Here is a 20586-nt window from a genome sequence, read left to right as displayed (position 1 = left end):
TTATAAATAAATATATTATATGCATCTGTAATAAATATTGTGTATATAAATATTGTATGATAATCTGTAGCAATAAAATTACAGATAAGTATGGCGCATTAATTTAACTTTAATGTTGTCAATTTGCTATCAAATTAATAATGTATTTCATAGGCAACTATGCGAATTACTGTAGATGAAAATAAATACTGTTTATGTACTCAACACGTGACATATGTGCGTCACATTGGACATTAAAATGAATCTGACAAAATCTGTAGGAACTTTCTGATGCTCTTAAATAAACAATAACATACTGGTCCATTGAGACTAACAAATCTCGATGTATATGAGAATAAAGTACGGCTAGGACGGCTGATTTAATATTTCCATGGTGATATCCCTATTCGTGACAAATAGTAGGTTACGTCACGTCACTCGATTTCTTCATGGTTAAACAGACTGAATTTAATTTCCGCTTACAACTACTGTACCTCAATTCCATGGAACGTCACTTACATTCATAAATACTTTACTTCGATCACAATTGGGGGTCGAGGGTTGGACGAATGATAAAAAGTGTAGAAAACAAACAAGCTTGGATGTAATTGAAATTAAGTATATTTGCCTATCATTATTACTTTTTGCATAAAAGGCGTACCATACAGTAGTACCAGTTCTTAGGCCTAAAACATGAATACTTTATTATCGCTCATAAATACACATTATATGGCTACACTGACACGTTTACGTCTCATGTTGCGGTTGATTAGGTGGTGTGTATTATAAAGGAAAGGTTTATTTCGTTATTTTGACGAAGAAAAGTCTCCGTATCGAATCGATACATAGTTCTGGAACAGGACTCTAATTGTAATTTAATGTGCTTACAGTTTAGGATACAGTATTTCTAAAGTCATTTACTTAAAGCTTGGTTACACAAGGACGTCGGCGCAAGTTATTTGACCAATCAGAGTGACGGGTCATCCGAGTTGTTTGTGATTGGTCAATTTACTTGCGTTGCGCTTACGTACTTTGCGTTGCGTCCACGTGAGAACCAAGCTTTGGAAAGAGTAACGTGGGCCCAATTTCTTAATCATTTCTCTTCTCTTCTTTTTTTTTCACTGTAAGTTTGTAATTATGTTAAAAGAAACGTTGTCGTTGGTGAACTATGAACTTTTGTTTTTATGTATAACGTTTATCTTTGAATGTCTTATTTGAGCTGTTGAAGAAAGAAGTAAAAATCTCACTTTTCTGTAACCGAAAAACTGAAAATCACACGATCAGATGAACAAATGGTTTAACCTAAATTCAACACTACAGTATTTTTAAGATTATGGATCAAGATATGACTTGATAGCATTATACCGGACTATAATATAGTTAAAATCTGTCTGGGTAAATTCTTATCGTACCTCTAGATCTTAAGTCGCACTGGGACTCGCATGAATTCAATTTAGTTGTAAACAGAGTCTCTCACACATGAATCTCACAACAAGTTCGTCCTCCATACAATTAAGTGGTCTAATACATAACACACTAAAGTTTTTTAAAATGTATACTGCTCAATGTAAAACAGGTATTCAAAAACAATAGCATTTTTAATAAGAATAAAAGAATAGTTTTGAACAGCGATCTAAATTGTTTGTTTTTGCATTTACTACTGCCTGGAATTTCCCTGCGGGCTGAGCTACCGATGGATTTCAGGGATCGCTTGAGCGTGTAATTATCAAACCAAGTTGCATGGTATACTTCAATAAGGCAATAATTGTGTTGGAGTCTACTGGCTAAACCCTAGATCAACTCTTCGTCACGCCATTGAGATTTTCACCAGGTGGCAGTCTGTTCAAGCCTTGCCAAACAAATTACGTAAAACATTTCTTTTTTATTTCAATTCAGGTAAGCAATGTCAACTTGAACACTTGACATCTCTTTTCGTTGATTTAACGCTTAAAGGTGTTGAAAACCGGAGTTGAAAAAGATTGATGATTGTGTGACGTCATTTACAGAAATCGGACTACTATACTCATAAAATGCCATCATTGAATGCCGCGTTAAGTGGCACGCATGCTCTGACTTGTATCGGTAAAATTTACAGTACACATCGTTAAATCTCTTGATAAACAAAAATATACAATCCATCCTCTTTAACGTTTAATAGCGAAACGCACACTCTCTGTATCCGCACATTGTGAAGAATACAAAATTTATAAAACTTTTTCAAACGTTTAACCATAACATCTTATCCAAACTATGTACAAAGCTGTTAACGATATGTATATATTTTACAAAATGTACATAATTTATATATATATATAATATAGAGTCTGCTTTTGCTACCGTTTTGTCGAAAATGTGACAAGAAGCGAAACTAGTAGCGTCACAAATGTCCATGCTTGCGAGGCTTGTAAAACATTAGTCCTATTGGGTTCATTATCGCCCCGCACTATTGGTGGGGGATCTTGTTCAAATATACTAGTTCTATTTGCAAGTACACGTTTGGGGTTGGGATGCAGTCTTTTAACATCCATGAAGGCATGTTGTGCAGCAAGCGAAAAGTTTGCATTGCCAGTTGTCATGAGGTCAAACACACATGAGTCAAAATAGTCATTTGTAACTTCTGCCTTTTTACATTTGGCAATTGCTTCTACGCGAGAAGTTAATTTTCGAGATGTATCAAGGTTTTCGAGCTGTTTATATCGGAGATTTAAAAAGTCTTTGAAATAAATTCTTTCCCGAGCTGGGCATCCTTTGACGCACAATTGCAACGCGTCATCTTCCTTATCCTGGATTAAATCCCTTGGCATACTGAGGGCAAAGGTCAGAAATCGTCCGACCTGACGAAGCACGATGGTTGTTGCCACGTATTGAAGGTGTATTTCTACGTGCTTTCCCGGTACAACTTCAAGAATGACCACACTCTGACTAGGCCCACTTGTGTTTGTGCCATCCAGGAACGCAGCTGGTAGTCTCCCACTCTCGGCGAAATAGATCTTCTGCTCGGCACATTTAGCATTGGATTTGATCACAACAGAAATCTACAAAACAAAAAGAATATTAGAAATAACAATATCATATGTAAATAAATTTAATTATGTAGACAATACATTTAACTTGCATGCATCGATTGTGTGGTTAAAGAAACGAATTGAAATTATTCATATACAAATTACTTTGGAGGCAGTATTTTGATGTTATACACGTGGTATTTCCCTCTTGTTTTGACCATCTAGAATTGTTTACAAAACAATGTTATCACCCATGTGCTCATATTGTAAGATTATAAGAAACTCGAATGTGACGTTTCTATATGTTCTGTTCGAGATTCCATTGCAGTCATTTCCGTATCATGAGTGAGTAATTATAAACGGCAAAAAGGTTAAACCAATACACAAGTATTGGTTAGCATGTATTTTGATGCACATGTCGGCCTACTGCAATTAATGCAGAGTAATATAGTATCAATTAGACTTGCCCCAAGTCTGTATTATTGTCTTTTTTTTCCACCAGTCGGTGTTTCGATTTGTGTCTGAATACTACGTGCTCATGTATTATGCGTATGAAACGCCACATGTGCCAAAATATTCACCTTTTTACTAATTTCGGTCTAGATACTAGACTAAGCATTAATGTATAGTAATACGAAAATATTATGGAAAATGGTACGCGTGCGTAAATGTTATCCTTGTAAAAACATAACTGATGATGTAGTCTAAGCTCTATTTTTATACCTCCATGATAGATTTAATTTCGTTAACGATATTCTATAATAATTAATAAGTACCGGTTAAAACATAAGAAAATCATTAATCATGTTCAGAGGCAAAAGTAACACTATATTCTTGTATAGTAACTGAATCTTTGAATTTGCACTTTACATACTATTCTTCGCGATCTGGGCAGTCTACTTTTACAGAATGTTACGGAATTGAAAACCGATTATTCAATGAGCATAATTAATTATCTTATCAAGCGGGAACGTCACTTGTTAATGAACAGATTAGACCAGGGAAGAGTTAAATACGACAAATCTCAGCGTGTATCTCTGCAGCTACTCATCGAGTAATACAAATATGGCCTTCATCGAAACATAAACAAAAAATTACTTATAAACAATGTACTTGTGAGGAGGCAGTAATAAGTATTCAATATAATCATATTATTCAAACCAAGTTTTATTGAACTAATTAATTCAGTGGGAAAGCCAATAGAATAAAAGCCTACTGTACTACTATGCCCAGTGTTTTCATTTATAAGTTTATATGGCACTATTGTTTCTCTACAGTGCATCAATTACAGAAACCCATTAAATTGTCAATGTTAGGTCCAGAAGGAATGTCCAAAAGGGATGTCCAGAAGGAATGTCCAGAAGGGATGTCCAGAAGGGATGTCCAGAAGGAATGTCCAGAAGAGATGTCCAGAAGGAATGTCCAGAAGGGATGCTCAGAAGGAATGTCCAGAAGGGATGTCCAGAAGGGATGTCCAGAAGGAATGTCCAGAAGGGATGCTCAGAAGGAATGTCCAGAAGGGATGTCCAGAAGGAATGTAAAAGACTAGAGGTCCAATCCATCCTGGTACCCCAATGCAGTGTATAGCCGAACATACATATCCACTGATAAAAATGATCAGATATTAAATGTTAGACCAGACAAAATCGCTTTCTAAACGCTATCGCTAATAATGCACAACGACATTCTTGTTCTGTTTCCGTTGGTTATTTAAGCGAGTTAATCCGCATACAGGTAACACATTGGCCTGTTCAATAACTTAAGTCTGTTGTCTCAGGTACAGCTGAATAAGCTGCTCTCACTTCCTTCACCAATATTCAACATTAAAAGTCACTATCCGTTGGTATCACTGTTATTATAGTATTATTGCCTTGATTATATTAGTACTATGGAGTTCACGGCCGTCACTCATACTCGCGTCATTATACACTTTAAACACAGTGGAGCTTTTAAACACGTAGTTACATGTTTAGCGTGTTTAAAACCTAAACGTGTTTATAGCTACATGTTGTTTCCATCCACTCGTTTAGCAGTCAACGTACATGTTCCTATTATGTTCCATTTCTCCACATGTTTAGCAGTCAGCATGTTTAGGTACGTGTTTAGCTCCACGCATGAGCCCCATACATAGCAAATTGAACACGTTTAAAACCTAAACGTGTCTTTATATTGCTCCACATGTTTAACAATCAACACGATACAAGTTGAATACAGACTACATGTTTAGAATGTGTTTAGAACCTAAATATGTTTCATATCTAAACATGTTTAAGGCTTAATGTGTGGAAATTAAAAAGTGGGTACAAAATACATGTTTAAGATCTAAACACTATTTTTACATTGTATAATGTATACCGATTCTGGGAGGGGGAGAGAGGTGAATAAAATGATTAGGCCTATACCTGATTTTGGAACAAATGGCACCGAGATAGAGAGATGCCTTGAAATATTAAATTTCAGGATGGGTCCACTGACAAGATCTGATTGAATTACTGACCTACATTTCCGCCCCAAGTACCCGGATTGATTTTATCTCTCTCATGCATAATTTGTCCATCTGTATACGCTGAATTGAAAATAGAATTACTGTACCACCAATACGCCGATTTAATCAATATTAACCTAACATGTCGAGAGATTGGCATTTAGGAGCTGACAAATGTTTATGTTTTGCTCATTCTAAATCATAACTAACTCTAGTATATTCGGTAGGGAGTGTGAAGTGTTTCGTATTTCAGTATTCCGTGTTAACACGATCGGCTTTCGATCGTATCCGACAACTGTGAAAATACTAGACTTGAAAATCAATATCTTTGGATTACGTAGTTTGCCAATGTAGATAATATTAAATATGTGAAGGTCGGGTGAGTTAGTCGCCTCCTTCAGACCACATACCGTCACTACGCTTCACCCTATTATACAAGTGCAAGCCTACCGTGTCTAGCCAACAGATGGTTGACAAAAACACACTGGTAACCGGCTTTTACACTTTCTGTTGGTTGTTTGATGACACCAGGTAGGCAAATCCTCCGCTGCATCTCAGCAGTCTAGATGGGCCTAGAGTTTCAAACTGAATTCCACATTACGTTCGAGCAAACGTGTACTAATTCAATATTTGGGAGATGTTGTAAGTTGTATTCTACGAAACGGCATTCCATTTGATGCATATGATATGCCTTTCTTTATGAACTTTCGATGTCGAATGTGACACCGACTTTTTCCCTCTTTCTCTATAAAATTAAAGCAATGTGTTGACAAATCATCGCAAACACGTAATTTAAGCTAACGAAAATACTTGGAAGGTGCAACTTTACATTGCTACTGTTTGGTATACAGTCGTGAATAATTAAAAGGAATGATTACGTAATGTTTAACGTTAAAACACGGTATAGACGGGTTCCCATTATTGATTGCTGGTATGGGTGGATCGGTGTATGTACCGTACACTACTTGTTAGCAGGCCAGCATTATTGGGATTTAAAGTCAGTGAATGAAGTTACTCGTCGTCGTTATTTTGTGCTTGTCGTATCGTGAAAATGCATGGCAACACGGAGTCCTCCCCATTAGCCTAATGAGAGCATTATGGGCCCATTCAGCCATAGGCTAAGTCATTTACACGGGTAAGTTCCATGGCCAGTCATCAACATTGAACCAACTTACTCGGGTAAATAAACTAAGCTCAAACGGGCACTACTATACTGTATACGTAATGTTTCAATATGAAGAGAGAGAGTGATGGTGTAATGATAATATCGGCATAGCATGTGATAGGCATGGATTCGAGTTTATCTGTACCATACTAATTGCATCATTTGGCAAGATGCTTTACTCTCATTGCCTTACCTGAGGGTCCCAAAAGATCAGCAAGTGCTGGATGGATCACCCTCATTAAATATGGTAAAAAAAAATTAATTATTGTACAGCGCATCGTTTATACGACGTCAGTTAAAATGCCTTGGTAACTATGCCTGTCTTCCACCAGTGTAACATAGTACAGTAGTGGAATATAAATGAAAAGTAGGCCACCTATTTATTTTCAAACTGCGTTTAAGAAAGTACAGGAACTATAGCGTACAAATACATGATGCGTTTTACACTAATACTATAGGAAATGCGGTTAATATCCACAACAAAAGGTGTTTTATTTGTTGAAATTACAACTATAAAATTCCATTCAATATTGAACGTTAGGTTTATTGAACTACTACCGTACTTATTTCAAAGCAAAGTGTTTAACAATTAAACTAAATCCATCAATAAAATCAAAATAATACAAGCGCTTTAGCTAGTCAATCCAGGAATCCAGTTGGGCGGTTAAACAATATGCCTCAATAATACGGTTTAACAATAAAAAGGTTTAAAATTGTATAATAGTAGTGTTTGAAAACTGCTAATTCAATCATTTTTAACGAAACAAAGACAGATTTAACGCAAGGAAACAATTTCGGACAATGTGTGATATAGGTCATGAAAGATAAAAATAACCCAATGGTCAAACGTTTGTTTCTAAAAAATAATAAATATTAAATGCGTTAAACAATACTAAATACATTTGAACTTTGTAATGTACTTTTATACAGAGGTTCAGAGGAAGCAATAAGGCGGTTATTTAGCATAAAAGGATTGCGTGTTTCTAATCGCACGATTGAGTGCACGGCTTTTGAGGGCACCGAATATTAGATTAACGATACTATTTAGCCTATATTATATTTAGGTCATTTTTAAGATTCTGGATTCTTATTATTGTTATCATCAATTATGTCGTATTGGGAAAACATGACAATCGGGATATAAAATGAATGTCTGTAAAAAAAGCCCTAGCTAGTTCAACGCAGTGCATATTCGTCCAATAAGATAAGAAATTAATAAAACCAAAAAACAGCGTCAATGAGCCTCATTGACGCTGTTTTTGTTTAGGCATTGAAAGGTGTACTCCAGGTATATGTCAATAATTGTATTATAAAGGTTACTTAGGGCCTAAAATATTAATCCATAGAAAATTACTTTTATGGGAGATACAAAATAAAATAAGAAAAAAGTGTCAAGCTTTCGTGCAACACTAGTCTAGGTTCCAGACCGAAATGAGTAAAACGATAAATATTTTGGCACATATGCCGTTTCATACGTATAATATACATAAGCTCGTACTTTCGTATTACACTATTACTGTATTTGTAGTATTCAAACAAAAATCGAAACGCCGAATGTTGGACTAACAGAAAAAAAGACAATATACAGACTTGTGCAACACTAGTCCTTCCTTAATATTATGTTTACGGCTAGGCTAGGCTAGGCTAGGCTAGGCTAGGCTAGGCTAGGCTAGGCTAGGCTTCGTGTATTCAGTTTATACAGTTTTAAAACTTGTACAGTACATAAACTAGACAGACTGGTGTATTCAGGAACGTTAACTCGTATCGGAACTGTGTCATTCCTCGGAAACACAACCTCTCTATTTGTGGTTTATAGTTTCCGGGACAGGGCTGTTATTATTTTAACTGAACGAAACTTTTAGAATTCCGAATAAATCTAATAACAAAATCCAAATTGATAAATAACAGTTTATATGTCTAGTAATTGTTATCGTATTGTAAGTAGGCCTATTCCAGTTAGTTACAGTGGAAGTGTAATTAAAGGGCCACCTCTATCGTAGAATGTTTGAATAGGGCTGGACGTGTGTTACAAAATATTGCCCTTCATTCGTTTTACACTGTCATTTTAATAGGGGTCTCCATTGAATATAGCTGTCCAAAGGGAGAGGTTAATAATTTGACGAATTTGGCCGACACCCGTGTGCTCGCGCGAAGCGACGACTTGTGCCGAAGTGAATGCTCTCGTGGTCTTCTTATATATTATATTCCGATTCCTTTGTTGGTACACAAAACGTACGTGTCGCTACTTCTTGTATCCGTCTAAGGCCTACAGGTGATTTTCTCAAAACACATAATCGAAACAATACAAGGATTATCGGGGCTTTGTTTCCGCCGTTCGATTACCAATAAATGACTACACTTGAAAACGACATTAAGTGCGAGTTGCGTGAGAAAGGTAACATGGTGGACAAGGCCAGGGCCAATTCACTTCTGGTATACTATTACAATAAATATTTAATTTTTTTTCCATAGAAAGACTTCCTTTATTTGAGCAACACTCACCCATGTGACCTACATAATTTTATACATAACCACCCACCAAATGTTTGCCCATCTGTGATTTTGGTAAACTTCGAATATCGTAGACCAGCGAAGGCTGAAATTTCACTCTTCTCTGATTTGATTGAATCGGACAACATTTTGTCCAAATGTTGGCTTTATCAACATTTTCATAGGCCACCTATTTATTATTCATTACTGTGATTTAAAGTATGAAAATAATACATGTATGTATATCAAGCGATGGATTTCATGGATATTTTGTCAATTTTTCCATGTTCCTTGCCTTTTCAATAGAATAGCATGCATGTAAACGATTGATTGTCATGGTTTTTTTTTTTCAATTGACCTCTTTTGACTATTTTTCTGTGTTATATACTACTGAGTACAAACTATCGTGCCAAATCAAATTCAGAATACAATCCCGTAGGGCCTAGTGATACAACTGCTATGTGTTGTAATGTTCTATTGCCATTAATTTTTACGAGCGACCTTTCAACACATTCTTTCATGCTTGGTAGTATGTGATTACCATGTGCATTTTATTATGATCTAGTTAACCATTATTCTCACATCGACCTTTATTATTATAGGATAAATCTCAACTGACCTCTATCCTTATAGCCTAGAATAGGAAATGCAGGAATAGATCCATGTTAATGTTACTTCAATAGACACTCAAGATTTATTTAGCAGGCAGGACCTAACAATAAACGTTTGTTTACTTTATTATAAATTTTACCCTGTATAAATACAGTCGATACTATAATGCTTGTTTCGCAAAAATGTATGCCCTAAAGGCGTTTACCACGTATAATACGGTACCGTATACAGAACTTCATAATTTGTGTTTTAAAGCTCAGGTACAGGCATGAATTTTAAACATAATATCTGGTTAATTGTACATAAATCAAATATTTGTAACAGAAATCAAGACAAAAAAACATGAATTTCCCTTAATATGGTCAAATACAAAATTTGGCAATATTCTGCCATAAAAACCAGGAATACTTTTTTTCAGTAGTTAGGTAGTTAACCTAATGTAATAACATGTGTGGTGACTCCCTAGAAGGTAAAAAAAGATGGTGGATATACGGTGGATAATTTTTGCTATAGCATGAAAATAAAAATCTGAAGTTGAATAAAAATACCAGAAATGTAAAATTCAAGTTATATTACCTATATTTAGTCATCTGTTAACATTTTTTACCACACCGTTTAGTTTTCATAGCTTTTTAAAATGCCTCTCTATTTACAAAATTTGTGTACAAAAGAATAGAGATTTTACTGTGTAATTTGAACTATCCCCCCACTGATAAGAAAGTGCTTATTTTCAACAAGCTCGTGTAACACAAATAAATTCCCAAAATTTAGGAAACATAGGGGAAACTATAGATCGATAATTATTGGAATGTATGATCAATAGAAATTTTTTGCCTGCACCTGGCCTTTAAAAACCTGTATACCTTTTTTTATTATGCCTTTTGTTTTCCTGATTTATTTTGTATTTAAGAGAGGACCACAATGCAAAATAGGTTTTCTTTTACCTGATTGTGTAATTCTGTTGTATAAAGATGTTGTTAAATAAATAAATAAATGTCTGTATACATCATAAATGTGACACTATCGCCGCCAAAACTATGAATGGAGGAATAGCATATTGGTGTACATTTTTTCTCCTCGTAAACGGTATGTGAAGGAGTGAAAATTTACTTCCTTTGTGGTTTTTTTTATTAATGCGTAATATTACCTCCTGTAACCAAATCTCTCGTCTCATCAAATTTTTCTTTGTAATATCCTTCCGCGAATGGTGGCTTTATGGGAATCGGATCAAATAATTGATGGTGTTTTATGTGTATCTGACGTCGATAATGGTTACGGTAGGATGTCAACAAAGTTATCAACGTTATCACTGTTTACCTTTTGGTGCTATATAGTATCAAATATTGGGTTTTAACCATGATAAACTCATAAAAATTGTACAGTATGGCATTAGACTCAATGTATGGTACTTAATTTCAATAAAATTTCCCTAAATAAATGTCCATTCTACTAGAATCTGTTTTTCATATTTTTTTCATATTATAATCTATGAGACAACAAAAAACATAGACGACTAGCAATCTTGTTAAATGCGAACTTTTGTTATAAATTGCTAGTACTGTATTTTGTTCGTAGGAATTTAAAATTTTAAATACTAATGTGGACAATTTTATTTATGTTCCCATTATTTTCCATAAAGTTGGTGAGCGCGTACAAATATTGCACCATAATTTTATCATCAAATTTTGAACATGTGCGCATCGCCGCGGGCGTATACAATGCGTTCCATTACTATCACCGTTTCAAAGCGTCAAATAACGATTCCGTATTTGTGGCGTTACTGACGTATATAAATGGTTTTAACAAGTTGAACTTTATTTTGACAAACTTAGTCTGGCACAGGAACAACTTTAAGATAAAATCCCTTTGTGGCATTTAAACCATTGCAGAATTCATATTTTTACTTTCGATTTTGGTTCTCAGTTTAGCAGACATAATTTCTGTATATAATATTTTATGAGACAACAAAAAAAACATAGACGACTAGCAATTAAAATTAAGTTAAATGCGAACTACAGTAAAATACTTTTTGTTATAAATGGCTAGTACAGTACTGTATTTTGTTGTAGGAATTTAAAATTTTAAATATTAAAGTGGACAATTTTATTTATGTTCCCATTATTTTCCATGCATCTATTTTAGAACAAACTTGTTGGGGATTAATATAGCGGTATTTCATAAAGAGCATGATAAACATTGGCGACAACATAACATTATATATTTCTTATGTTTAACGTGTATCCGTGGTATTACAGTAGTGAACTGTTCAATTCGTCGACCTTGGGTACTGCACGCCATACCATTCTATAGAGAATTCAGTTTATGAGCAGGAAGCGATGTTACTCCATAAACACGATGAAAAAAAAACAGGTAGAACATTAACGTAAGACAATTGATACAAAGAACAATAACATAAAACTATGCACTCGACTTTAGTATTATACTAAAGTCGAGTGCATGTACGGAATTAGGAAGATGCCCATATATAACGAAGCTTGAATAGTCGCCAGAGAAATATCGTTTCAGAGATCAGTCGAATAATAATGCAAATTTCATCATTTTGAGCTCGCTAAAGGCAAGGTCATTAATCACCAAGGGAGCATGCTTGTTTTCCAGCGTGTTTTCCTGTTCGGTTTTGACGATGTAGGCTTAAAATATTTAGGTAATGCATAAATACGTATACACTAAAACAAAAGGAAACTGTTCCATACAAAAATGCACCTTTGTTTTATATTATATTATCATATGCTTATCTTTATAATATCAAGTTTAAGAATTAGGCGTAAGTACAACTAGTGTATTGTATTAAAATCCTTCCTCCTTTTTCCTATATTACTCATCATTACTAACATATGTTGCGAGAAGTACTGATTTGTAGAACTGTACACTAAATGTTTTAAATTGTATAAGCAGTGCAGTAAATCATTGTGTATAGTCGCTCTGGAAAGGATTACCACGGTAAATGAATACCGTATACATATTTAATCCAATGCAACTCAGAGCGAGTGTTTTCAAAAGTTCGTTCATATTCAATCACGTCATCACTGAATAATTGAGTGAGTTAATTTAATATCAGATCCATTTACGTGATAACTGAAAAGTTGCAAACGATATATTTGAAATATCACGATTTAATGTATGACAATGAATATGCAACGAATCGGGGTAATTTGCTTTCCTGTCTCAATTTAGTATCACGCAACATATTTCTTTCAAAACGAAAGATCTTATTTTCAAAACAGAATTGAAATTCCATTTATATTATATAATAATACAATATTACCCTCCTTTGTGACACTACTATCAGGAGACGCTTCTATTAAGGGGACACTTTCTCGTGAAACTAACTAGGGAGGTTCTTACGACTCTAATGTACAGTGTATTCTTTATTAGGTCCCCAATGTTCCCCTTGATAAATAGGGGTTCTGTACTTTGAAGCGACTTGAATAAGGTTGCATTTATTTAGAAAATTATATTATATATGGACGACTTTTTTTCATTGTACCTGAAAACATTCCTATAAATGTATACAAAACGATTATCTAATTTTTGGTACTGGAAGAATTCTTTGTTATTTCCGATTTTCCGTTGTGTACAAAATAAAACAAAACATTGAAACGACGTTTTTGGCATAACTTTGACTGTCTTAATTCAATGAGGGTAATATCACCTACTGTTTGCCTGTAGGTGGGGGTAACATTACCCACCCAACACCGGTGGGTGAGGGTAACATTGCCCACAATACGCCGGTAGGTGTGGGTAATACTATCCAGGTTAAGCCCATGGGTGAGCACCAAAAACTAATTAAATCAAACTGTTGTTTATGGTATGCTGACGCAGGCCTACTGTATTTCAATTGTCTCGAAATATAACATACCTATGGTGTCTACAATTATGAAAGAATTATATTGAATATATGACAGAATACTGATATATTATACTATACGTAACATGTTGATACACAGAGAACCCCTTTTTCTGGAAACCCTAAGGAGACATTTTCCCATGAAACGAACGAAGGACAATGCTGTATTATTAAGGAGGCATTTTGTAGAGTTCCAAGGTGGTCCCTAATAGGGGTTCTACTGTATTTGACGTTCTAATTGTATTGTGAGACTATCGTGTGTAATTTACACTCGATCTAGAGCTAGAGAATTGGTAGAAAATTTCACGTAGCATGTCGTGGGTTTTCTTTTTCCGTTGGGTGATTCACTTATTACTATATCCGAACCCTGCCAACAAAATGCTTAACTCGAGCGATTTGAGGATTGAAGCATAGACACGGTGACGGGCTTAAAATTGGTGACGAAAAGAGAACGACAAGCTTGGTTGAAGCCGTCATTGTCTGGCAGATGATAACAGGGCCTAGCCTAATTCGTTGTGTATTAAAGGAAGGGAGCCTGTAACAAAATTATCGGCGAAAATAAGCTAATTCAATTACCCTATTCTAAAACGTGCAAACATTACACAACTTTTGTTCTAATACCGTAATGGTTTAGCTTCAAAACTACTCGACGAAACGAGAGGTCATTCTAGGATGTTAACAACATAAATGATAACCCATGAATGAGTCCATGTAAGATCAGCGAGGTTTGTGGATTAGATTATTTTATATTAAACCATTCGTCTACAACAATACAATAGTCAACACAAAACATAGTATACGAACTTTCAACAACAGAATACAACGAAGTGAAATGTAAATGATGTGCGAAAATGAATCAGAATGTTAACATAATTTTGTTTGCTCCAATCGAAATAGGAACCTTCAAATGTGTGAATCATTATTTAGGCTAGTATACGACCATGTAATAATAGTATAATAACAGTAGACTTGAGCTCTGAAAGCCGTGGTATAAATTATCCATTCATTCATAAATTAAAGCGGTAATAATCATTTGTAGGCCTATGCAGAAGTTCATATTCGATCATTAAATGTAATCAGTACCGTACGCCTTGAAAAGTAAACGTATCTCAGTGGAATGTAACCCAGAGATATGACCAGTGATTGACCTAGTGGACAATACAATCAATCTATTCTTTGAAGGGCTCGAGTCAAATTAATCGCCTTGAGTAAAATCTATTGTTCATGCAAGGATCAAATCGATTCAATCGAAGATGGAAGTGACCATTGTAAGTCCGAAAAGCACACTTGAATAAGAAGGGGGAAATTAAGGGAACTTAATTAACTCAGTAGACAATACGTTAACCTTTAATCTCGGGGCCAATCTGTGCTCATCTAAGAACTGTCTAAAAAGAAACAATAATGATTACTACAGGACAGACATTTCTGCAGACTTTTTTTTGCATAACTCACCTTACTCGTAGCCGTTGCTCCAGACGATCCATTCACTGGTATATTTGTAACACTCACGGCTACATAGTCATTATAAACCAGTGGCCATGCACCAGACACTTTACAGGTTTGAAATTCATCATAAAACGTTCTTAAATGCGGGTCTCCAAAAATGCCACAATGTGCTAAATCCTCCGTCTTACGAGAACCACGATAGTCACAAGTATTGTCCCGTTGTGGTGGCGTAGGACGGGGTCTCCGCGCAGTGACCGTCAACTCCCGCGTCCCCTTCGGACGACGGGTAGTTGTCGGGACGTTTGCTAAAACATTTTCACAGTCGTATAGCTGCATATAATCAGGAATGTATGTTGTGATTGTGTGGTAGTTGAGGTTTCCACGACATGAACTAGCCGTCCTCTGGGTACAAGTTCGATATCTTTCCAGAGCTTGACAACGTAATAGAACGTCAGATTCAGCGAGAGAGTCTGTAGCTGAAGAGTACTGCTTTGTACACCGAACTACTTTACAATCAGATGACGAAAATTGAGTACAAGCTACAAATAAAGATATTTAAAGTGTTATTTTGTTTCAGAATGTCTTGGTTAGGACATGAACGTATAATTACGTGTGCGATATCAACATTGGCATAAATATAGGTCTTAAAGCCTAGAGGACGCAACACAAGGACGTAAGCGCAACGCAAGTGAGTTGATCCATCAACAAAGGTGACAGTTCGGATGATCCATTGGGTCGTGATTGTTTATATTACGTGCGTTGAGCTTAAATTACGTACTTGAGTTGCGTCCTAGTGGGAACCAATATTTAAGTAGACGCGCGTAACACAATTGCGTAAATTTAAAAAAAACGGCCACAGAGCATTTTAATTTTGATTTCATATTCTTAACGGGGTCTTTAAAATACCTTAAAAAATAACGCCAACTGACTTACCTGTTTGGAATAAACTACACAAAATAACAAGTTTGACGAAAAGAACCGCTATCGGGCGAAAAGCCGCGCTTGTGAAGCGCCTTTGCCCCATTACCTTCCATGTAGCCAGGCCGTAATCCAAAGAGTGACTGGATATCCTAGCCGGTTCACAAGCTCTGTAAATTGGAAAATGAATCAGCATCAGTGCCTATCAATCAACATTGTGAGTTGAGAGCATACTCGAACATAACAGTACACAACTAAAGCACTGTAGTTATTAACAGCGCCACGCCAGGAAGTGATAACAAATTCCGTTACTCTACGTTCGTCTAAATAAAGAGTTATATCCAAGATTGACGATTAAAATCGAACGAATTGAGAATGTGCCAGGCAGTAGCAACGTAGCATTTCGTGCTAGTGGGCTGAACTGAATGTGGCCGTCGAACCCATTTCACTGAATCGTGGTCATTAAATTAGATTTGATGGCCTAAAGGCAGCTGTCAACTCCAATAGAAAATAAACACCCTTTCGGGGTCGCCGATTGGTCGAAAGCAATAAAGCGGCCAGGCGTATAAACAAGTGCTATTGATGACTGAATAACAGTAAGCAGTATTCTTTAAAATCGTAGTAAATTTCCAATTAACTATCTGATTATGTTCTCTGAATTAGTAAACTATAATTACTTGATAGAACCACTGTAAATGAATTACAACAAAACGTTTCTATTCAGTGTTGAAGAATTTTTCGTCACACAGGCAAACTTACGTAAAAATAATATTTATTACGCTCAAAAAGCAAGTGAGTAGTAGAATCAATTGAAACTAAAATGTTTTTTTAGACAAAAAATAATGTAGGTACTGAAACCGGCCCATACGTAACCATCACGCGTGCGTATTTATTAAATCCGCAGATAAATTTACGTCATAATCAGTCAAAAATACATCTAATACAACCAATTTAACAATCGCATCATATAAACCACAAAAAACAAAACACATGCCAAGAAAAACGGTAAGTTAATTTCTTAAGCTCACTGTACTTATAAAGTTGCCACAAATGGTGGGGTCATGGCTACCCCAGCGTACTCAGTGAGGTGTTAGCCGAAGGTTAATTGCATGCCCTATAAAATAAGCCCATCGCGGCGGCGCAGACGGTTAAATTAGCAGAATGTTGATTATAGCCTACAGCAAAATGCAGTTTAGGTTGTTGTGCATGTAAACTTTATAGCGAATTCATTTCAAAAAGGTGAAATGAGCAATTGATATAGGCCTAACAGGAGTTATTGATGGTATTTCTGTGACGCTTGAAATGAAGCCGAACCGCTTGTAGGTAACATATCACATTATTGTCATCATAAGCAACGAATGTGCTGCATGGGTTAATAAACAAAATAAAAATAACGATTTTCGAAACACTATCGTTGAAATTGAAATTAATACATGGCCCATTTTCATCAAGCAATTTAATTAATGCTTTTAACATGATTACGTGAAATGAATAACAATAATAACATTCCACAAGACTGCTTGCATTATTCTACACACCGACGTGGACATTTACATTAATGTACTAAATAATCCCGTGTATGTATTTTATATAACGAGGGTGGTACTTAAAAACGTTTATTAAAAGAATTTTGGCAGCCATGTTAATATCCTAATTCTGATAGTAATGACTAAATTGAAATAAGAGATGTAAAGGACCAATTTCTCCACTGCGTTGTTAAGGTCTTTGTCGAAGGGATCGCGCGAAATGCCACGCAGTGCACAGCGGGCGAGCGGCCATGAAAAACACTTTGATGTTTATACTCACGGTGGCCGTTTTTACAGCGAGGTATTCTTTAATATTGCTTATCGCAACGTATTGTAGGCCTCGACACATAGGCACGCGTTCAAACGATACTTTGCTAATAGCTTCTGTATGTTATGCTTCGAATTGTTTCAGCAGGAGTCACTAATAAACATATGATGAGTATTTTATATTGCATGATAAAACAAAAACTATTATTATTATTTCAAATTATTTTGCATGTTCTTACCAGAGTATGTTTTTACAGGTAACAGGTCGAAAGAACCAATGATCCCTGAAAGGTGCCAATTATTACATAATCCTATTGTAAGAGATGAAAAGCTAATAAACAGCTAGATATAGCGATTATCCTGTCAACGTCCGAAGGCCGAGACAGGTATGGCGTTGTTTGACGGTTCAACCGGCCTAGAAGCACAACGGGGCTAGAGAATGATGACCTTGGGTCTATGTCGGCGGATTAACAGCATCAAAGAAAGACAAATTACTAGCCTTTCTATTATGAGCGTCCATGCGAAAATATAAATCAGGTTTATTCATACGCCTGGCGTGGTTTTAGACGGTTCAGCCAAATGGAAGAACAAGAAAAAAAACTGTCGCATATCCACACGTTAAGTAATTTGTTTCAAAAATATTATTATTGAGTAATGCAATACCAATTACTTAAACGCAATATAGACAAAATCAAATGGCTATGAAGAAAAAGGCGCGAGAGGTGTGCGATAATACAGTGTGCTTTAAGTTTAAGTAACTACCGATTAACAGAGGGCGCTAAACATGTAATTTCTGAAACATTCTAAAAACATTATTTATCGTTCACACACTTTTGCTGCTATAACGATCCATAATTAGCTTTGCTGAATCGTATCGCTTTGCCTTTCTCGACGCTTAAATCAGGTATTCTAAGGTGATCATGATATGATGGTCAATTCGACCACTGCCAAGCAACACTGAGTTCAAATCTATCTAGGTCATGTAAAAGAGGATGTTTCGATTCGAGAAACTGTTACCAAACTTACAAAAGAAATAAACTCATATTAACAATAATGTACTTGAATTCGCTTATGACCTACTTTGTTTTGGCGGCAGTTTTGTGGACATTAAAGAGGTGATTTATCTGTTCGTCTGCTGTGTAGCGCGTAGTAATGGACGGTGCTTTGCAATCCAATTTGATGTGTGATGTCTTTTTTTTTTTTTAACTCTATCGCGTCTATACTCATCAGGTCTATATTACTTGTCGGCATCATTGAAGTTGAAAACTAATGATAATTGTCAGCACAAATGGTGATGTATCACGAATGGGCGTATCTAGGAAGTGGGCTCTCAATGTTCGTGATGGGAATGGGAAGGGGAAGATAATCTCTCCACGGGTCACTAAAACATTAGTAATCATGTGCGTCTTTTCGTACTAAGGAGTTTCCCTTGAATAAGCAGGAATACATATATAAAAGTTTACCAGTTCAGTTGATGTATCACGCATGAATGCATGCGGTATAGATCCTTTATGCATCCAAAAAAAATTTAGCATTTTGAAGCGAATGACTAATTTTTAAAATGATATAATAACTCTAACTTTCATAACTACATTGGCATTGCGCCAGCTATAATGGCCAAGAACCAACCATAACGTAAGCAATGCCCTGTCGTGCATTAGTTTGACTTGTGTGTAACAGTCGGAAAATTATGTTTTCGTTTTCTGTGACATATATCACATCAGACGCTGAAAACCACGCAAGCTGAACATCAGCCATGTCTGTCAAAAATACATGCTTTGACGACAACAACAGGGGGCGTAGAATGGCTACTACCGGCTGCGAGAAGTAGCACACAGGGACCTAGATATGAAGGGGCCATGGCTAGGTGATGATGTGCACTTACAATTACAAAATGTTATAGCTTTACAATACCTATCCCATAGGGGGATGGGGTGCAGCAGAGGCAAAGCGATCCCGGGTAATATAGGCCTACTGGCACATTTATCACAATTAAAGCTGCGACAAACAGTGGTTCCAAACACAAATTATAGTTTGTGATCATCATTATCATCATTATAGTTTGTAAGCGAGCATGCGGAAACGTTGTTCTTGCCCGTGGAAACGTAATGACGTCGTACGGCGCACAATGCCAGTGTTGACCAACCACAAGCGATGGATCATCCTAAGTGTGCGCATTGCAATTGGTCAAATCAATTACGTTGCGCGTACGTACACCGAAAAGACGTTACATGTACGAAAGCACAAACATACTGAATGAATTTGTAAAAATAACAGTATTGTTATAGAGAGAATTTAATTTCTTTAATTAATACAATAATTTAAAAACAATAACTGTCTTTGACACCACGATATGCTTCCTTTTAATAACGTAACGTTTAATTTGAGAAGTAAATTCGTTGTAGGCCTACCAATTTATTGCCTTACTTTACGATTAATAATCGATCCAGCAATAGCAGTTTTAGAACAGGTTAGAACTTAATAAGTGGCCTATAATTTCTAATTATTTTAAGCTAAGGCAAAACTGACTTAGCGATGCTTGCGCACGTCTATGAAATCGAAGGATTTTCAAACGAAAACAATCCATGTAGATGAGAGAAATTTTCTCTTTTAAATACCAGACGAGAACAGCAGTAATATGCCTGTGTTAAATATGCTTAAAAGCACAGGCCACGATATAATCTACTTGACTTTTCCGTTAAAATTAACACTAATTACCGTAGATTTGTACGTGAAACTTTGAATGATACAAACAGGTGGCCTAATGTGTTATTGCGACAAATTTATGACTGTTCGTGGCATGTTCTAAAATGCATGTTAAATGCTGG

General features: G+C 35.8%; 1 protein-coding gene across 4 annotated transcripts in view; it reads right to left on the bottom strand.

The window, feature by feature from the left end:
- Positions 1 to 2108: 2108 nt before the first annotated feature.
- Positions 2109 to 20586, bottom strand: part of LOC144854890 (repulsive guidance molecule A-like) — a 111724-nt gene continuing 93246 nt past the window's right edge. For 3 of the 4 annotated variants that reach the window (XM_078712903.1, XM_078712904.1, XM_078712902.1), the window contains 3 exons: positions 15981 to 16135; positions 15054 to 15586; positions 2109 to 3014 (listed from right to left, as the gene is read on the bottom strand). In XM_078712903.1, coding sequence (XP_078569029.1) covers positions 2313 to 3014; positions 15054 to 15586; positions 15981 to 16071 — 1326 coding nt within the window. In that variant the 5' untranslated portion in view covers positions 16072 to 16135 and the 3' untranslated portion in view covers positions 2109 to 2312. Of the gene's footprint in view, positions 3015 to 15053; positions 15587 to 15980; positions 16423 to 20586 lie in introns of those variants that run through there. The other variant, XM_078712901.1, reaches the window with a different exon arrangement.

The sequence above is a fragment of the Antedon bifida genome, chromosome 10, assembly GCF_963402885.1.
Source record: "Antedon bifida chromosome 10, ecAntBifi1.1, whole genome shotgun sequence".
Taxonomy (NCBI): domain Eukaryota; kingdom Metazoa; phylum Echinodermata; class Crinoidea; order Comatulida; family Antedonidae; genus Antedon; species Antedon bifida.
This window is presented reverse-complemented; position numbering and strand designations above follow the sequence as displayed.